General features: G+C 41.7%; 1 protein-coding gene across 1 annotated transcript in view; it reads left to right on the top strand.

Moving 5' to 3' along the window:
- The first annotated feature begins 2 nt into the window (after window positions 1-2).
- Window positions 3-6000, top strand: part of TMEM131L (transmembrane 131 like) — a 167164-nt gene continuing 161166 nt past the window's right edge. The window contains exons 1-2 of the mRNA XM_044682233.1: window positions 3-126; window positions 1127-1197. Of these exons, the coding sequence (XP_044538168.1) occupies window positions 3-126; window positions 1127-1197 (195 nt within the window). The remainder of the gene's footprint in view (window positions 127-1126; window positions 1198-6000) is intronic.

Below are 6000 nucleotides of genomic sequence, written 5' to 3'. Positions count from 1 at the left end.
GCATGGCCCGGCTCCCCTGCTCTCATCCCGGCGCCTACTGCCGCGCCGCCACGGCCGCGAACCTCCTGCTGGGCCTCGTCCAGCTCCTGTGGCCCTGCTGCCGCCCAGGAGGGGCTCAGGGACAAGGTCAGTCCCGCGGGCTCGGGCAGGGGGGTGGGGGCGGCTGCAATCCGCTGCCTGAAGTAGGCTTGGACCACCACATCCCCCTCCCCCGCCCCGAGGAGTGGGAGAAGGAGAGGAAACGAAGTTAGGGGGTAGGAGGAATAGGAGAGGGAGCCGCTAGCTGTACAGGGGACGGGCCAGGCTGCGCTTCCCTCCTCTGCCCCACTCCCAGCAACCCCCCCGGCTTTGTGCATGCGGGGCGCCCCGCGTGCGTGCCTGGAGCGGGGCGAGCGCAGTCCCCGCTTTGTGTGCCGAGCGCTAATGGTGCCCAGCCCGCTGCAGGAGGAGACGGAGCAGCGGCCAGCCCGGCCCGGCCTTGCCCGGGCCCCGCTGTCCTGTCCTGGGCTCTCCAGTTCTCCCCTCAGCTCTGCTTTGCTGCCCTCTCCTTCTCTCCCCTGACCTCTCCTCTCTTGCAGTCTTCTGTCTTCTCTTCTTCTCAGTTCTCTCCTCATCTTAGCCCCTCACTTCCTGATGAATTCATTGTTCTAGCCGCCAGGGCTAGTGCTGGCCCCCCTCTTTACCCTGAGATTTGTAAATGCCAAGAGGAAGAAGCCCCCCACTCCTTTTCCCCCCTGGTTTAGGATCAGCAGTACTTTTTAGAATCAAAGCCATATAGCATCACTCCCCTCCCCCAAAAGCTACAAAAGCCCCCCTCCCCATGGTCCTTCTCTCTCCTTCCCCATCCTCGCCCCCACTTCCTCTCCAAACTCTGGTCTTCCCCAGATACTTGGCTATTCCTTCTTTCTGAGGTGGACAAGTGGCCCAACATGACTGAAACTTATCAATGTGCAGACTGGCTTTTGAACTTTCTTTTCCTTCTTTCTCGCTCCAATGGTTTTTTAAAAATTTAAGAAAAATTCAGATAATGGATGAGTTAAGATAGGATTAGTGTAACCTAACAGAATATTATCTTTTTTTTTTTTTTTGGCGATTTTAAAATGCATTTTTTTGGGTGTTCCTTTAGTCATTGAGCCTCTGCCCAACGTGGTTGAGCTGTGGCAGGCAGAAGAAGGGGAACTCCTGCTGCCCACTCAGGTGAGACAGTGATGGTTTTTTCTATGTGTATGTCTCTGTGTGTGTTTTTTGTCTGTGGCCAGAGGGGTGTGTGTGGGGGTGTGTGTGGGAGGAGAGACCTGGCTAACCACCCCTTGGCAGCCTCTTCAGCACCCATGTCAATTTGCAAAGCAAATAAATGGTGTAGCCAGGCCAGAACACCTGGCAACAGTGTGGCCTTTCCCAGCCCCCTCCCCCTCCATGTGACGGGGCCTGTGAGTCATGTTGGTCTCAAGTTCAGGAGGTGGGATGGCCTATAAGGGGCCACCTTGCCAGGGCCATTGCCAGCCAGCCTCAAGCACAATTAAATGGTGATAATCATGAAGAGAAAAAAAATCAGCTGAGGGAATGCATCTTGGATTTGTTCAGGAAGTCTATACAAACCAAGAGGGCTATTCTTTTGGAAAGCTGTCCCATTTAAAAAGAAGAGACTAAGCTTCTCTGTCTCTTTTTGGTTAGTAGTAGACCCTAGTTGGACCAAATGCAAAATGAAGGAGTGTTATGTGGATGGGTGACATTGTAGGATGGGAAGAGATGAATTAGGAAGCCTTAAGTGACACAGAACTTGGAAAATGTTGAATGCTATTGTACATAAATATTAATAAGTAGTATTTTCCATTAGAGTTAAGCAATTTTAGGTTAAAGATATTTATTTGTAAAATATACTAATAGCCTTTGGATTCTTTCCAAACTTCTCCAGTGAATTTTTGAATACACCCACTTAAGAACTTGAATTTCAGGTTTTTTTTTTCCTATATGGTGATATAATAATATATGCAAGGGAGAAAATAATTGCTCTAACGTTTTATGTCAATCTGTCTGTCACATAGCACAGGAGTTGCTACCATTGCAGATTCACTATTGCAAAACTTTGATGATTGATTTAATGAGAAAAATCATAGGACCACAGAGAAATTACTAGGTTTTTGGAACTCTTAAGAAAAGTATATCTTATTCTTTGGGCCTTAGGTTCTCATCTGTAAAGTGAGGGTATTGGACCAGATAGACTGACTTCCATTTTTTTTTCAGCTCTCAATCTGTGACCTTAAGCATACTTTTTGCCTCTGTGTCCACGTTTATCAGCTTGGATTGCCATTTTAAAGATAGCTATTTCTTGGTGGAAGGATTGTATCCTATTCTGGTGTCTTCTTCCTTCATTTTCCTTTTTCTGAACAGTAGTTAAATTGAGATAATTTTACATGGAGGAAAACACATCTTGAGTGTCAAATCTGTGAGGAGTTCCTGCAAAGTATGCAAGAGGGCAAGAATTTATTTTGACATTCATCTTTGCCAATACAAATACAGACTAGATACCATTGGGCCTAAAAGGTGATTTCAGAGAAAGTTTTTCTTGACATTCAGACTGCTGGCCTCTAATGAAGAGGACCAGTTCTTTGGGAAGCTGCTCCATTTAAAAATGATAAGAGACTAGCTTCTGCTTTTTGTTGGTTAGTGGTAGAGGCCAAACCAGACTCAGAAAGAGGTTAAATTACAGACTCTCCCAATGTATGGGTCAGTGTTTGGTGATTGAGTCATTATTCTCAGAGAAGGAAATGTCAGACTTTGTGGTTAACAAAGAAATTATTTTACTGGCAGGTATATGATTGGCTCTATTTTCTTAATTTTGGGTTTCATTAAGTAGAATATTTGTATTCTATAACTGATTAAAATAATTCTTAGCTTAAAAATATTTTGAGTGATAGTCTTTTAAACCAACCTCCCCCCAAAAAACCAAGTTCTAAAAATTCTATATAATCTTAGTTGTAAAGAAAGTGATTCGAAACAGTTAATCAAGTGTAATACCTCCACTTCCGTGTATGTACACATGGTGATCTGAGCCAGTATTTTCACTTGCAAGTGCCTAGAAAAAAAATAGTCTGTGGCCGGGATGATTTCAGAAAGGGAAGTTTGTCACTCTAAAGTCAGTGTTTTCAGAATATTTTTTAAATGGCAGACCAGAAGTTCTTCTAGTTGTGTCCAGAAGACCAAAAAAAAAAAAAATCACTTCTGGGTATCAGTTCATTGGAACTTCTGTGTTTACTTCCTCCAGCAAATAACTATCCTTTCATTTTTTACACAGTTGGTGAGGGGCAGTAAGAAAATTTGTTAAGTGGATTTGAGCCACTGCAGTGACAATGTTATAAGAGTAAAATCAGTATCAGAATAGATGACATTTAACTCAGAAAGAAAGGCAGTGCCCACAAATATTTGCTGATGCTTATTTACACTAGCTTTATTTTTATATATATGGGATTGGATTTCTTTCTCCTTCCTTTCTTCCACTCCTTGCTCCTTAAATATTCATACTCTTGAATAAAAATGCCTTAAAATGCCTCAAAAAGAACCATGCATTAGGAGATAGAAAATTTTGGCTCTTGCCCCAGCCCCATCACTATTTAGCCAGCTTGTTGTGATCAGACCTTGACTTGAAAGGACCTTAAAGATCATCCAACTTAAGTCTTTTTGAAAGAGAGGCTGGATGAGATTAAGGAATTTGCCCAGGAACACACAGAAGTTGGGAGAAGTTGGATTCAAGCTTGGGCCCTCTGGTTCTAAATTCAATGTCCTTTTTCATAAAAAATGTATGTAGTGTTTTAAACATTAAAAAAATTTTCTTACAATAATTCTGTAAGGTACATTGAAAATTTTCATTGCTGCTTTTTTTCCGTATAAGGAAAAAGAGATGTAGGGAGGTTAAGAGACTAGGTCTCCTAACTAGTAAATGTCAGGGCCCAGGGCAATCTTGGGTCTCCTTATTCTGAGGCTTGGGTTTTTTTCCAATAGACCACTTTGTCCGCCTCTTACTTCCCTGGGGCATCTTCATATCAAAAGGGGATGATTTTACTTGTACTACCCATCTCACCTTGTCATGAATACTAGATGAAATAACTCGAGGCAGAACTTCCCAAGCCTGATAAAGAAGCCTGCTGTTCTAGATGCTCATACTAGGGAAACTCCTGATGGATAGAGAGCTCAGATACTGAAGGGAAGGAAAGAGGGTACCACTCCTGGCATTGGAGGGCAGATGCTCTTTGGAGGATTTATGGAAAGACAGATGAACATCTCTGTGATGCAAGCTCCTTTGGCAGAAGGGCTTCTGGCACTGATTAGGTCCCAGATCTGTCTCAGGATAGATTATTAAAACTAGTGGTTAAGTGTAAAGGTTAATCATTTAAACCCAATCTCTCCCTGGGTGCCATGGAGTGACTTTTCGATTTCTGACAAAGGCTAGTTCTGTACAGGAAATTTAGGCACCGTTTTGTGTTTTAGACGTTGCAAGGCTCTCACTTCATGCCAAGTCTAGTATCTTTTTGTTGTGATAGAAAATATTTTTGGCAGTTAGGACTATAGACTACTTCCTATAGAGATGATTCAAGAAGCTATCCCCAGTTTTATCCTGTATCTATATTGTTTGCGCGTGGTTATTTGCAGGTTGCTCACCTGTCTCCTGTTAGATTGAGCTCTTCAGAAAAGGGACTGTTGGCATTCTGTGCCCAGCTCTTAACAAAGTGCCTGGAATGTGGTAGACGCTTCATAAATGTTTGCTGATTTGAATCGAACCTGAGAAGAAAGAGGTGGCACAAGAGTTTCTTGAAAAGAACATTGGACTAAGATTAATGATCACCTTTGGGATCCTAAGCACTTACTTAAACTCATTGAGACTTGGTTTCCAGATCTCAAAAGACCATAGATGAGATGATCTCTTGAGATCTTTTTCAACTCTAAGCTCCGTAATTTCATTTTCAGATTTGTTAGAATTTTTTCTCTTACTTAAGTATCACTTTCATGATGCTTAAAAATTGCTTAAATCTCTGAAGTTTTGAGGGAGGTACTTTTTAGAAATGACCTGTGTTCAAATTTGGTCTCAGGGAACAGTTGGTGGTTCAGTGGATAGAGAGCCAGGCCTGGAAATGAGGGGGGGTCCTGTGTTCAAATCTAGACTCAGAAACTTCTTAGCTATGTCACCCCTAGGCAAGTTGCTTATCCCCAGTTGTCTAGCCCTTACTGCTTTTCTGCCTTAGAACCAGTGGGTTCAAAGACAGAAGATAAGGGTTAAAAAAAATTTGGCCTCAAACACTTATTATCTGTGTAATCCTAGGCAAGCCACTTGACTTTTGTCTTAGTTTCCTCATCTCCAAAATGGAGATAATAAGGGCATCTACTTCAGAGGATTGTTAGGAGGTTAAAACAAGATAATATTTGTAAAGCACTTCATAAACTTTAAGTACTAGCTAGCTATTTTTGTCATGTTGTTATTAATATAATAAAGGAGATAGACATTTGTGCTCTCAGGAGACCCTGGAAACACTTGAATATCAGTGGTGATGATTTTAGAATAGTTCTTTTTAGTTCAGCAAATGTTAGTGTCAGTACTTGTTAGGTACTGGTTACAACAAATGGGTGAATAAGGGAGTTAAGTATAATGGACTTAAGGAACTAATGCAAATTTCTCAAGCAATTTATTATTTGTTTTTAATTTTTACTTGCTATTTACTTTTAATATTGCAGAGAATTCCCAATATATTCTTGCTATTCTCTTCCTTAATTGAATCCTTTTTTCTAATGACAACAACAAAAAAAACTATAATTGAAGAACAAAGCAGCCAAGTCTGATATATGCTTCCACTTTTCTAAAAAAAAAAAAATGGAGAGTTGAACCTTCTGTTCTTCTGAATTAGGATTATTCGTTGCAATTAATACTAGTTCTTATTTATTGTTAATTAACCACTGCTTTTTTACGTGGCAGTTCTGGAAACAATCCATTACTGTGGAAGAGAGCACTGG

The sequence above is a fragment of the Gracilinanus agilis genome, chromosome 6 (assembly GCF_016433145.1).
Source record: "Gracilinanus agilis isolate LMUSP501 chromosome 6, AgileGrace, whole genome shotgun sequence".
Lineage (NCBI taxonomy): Eukaryota > Metazoa > Chordata > Mammalia > Didelphimorphia > Didelphidae > Gracilinanus > Gracilinanus agilis.
This window is presented reverse-complemented; position numbering and strand designations above follow the sequence as displayed.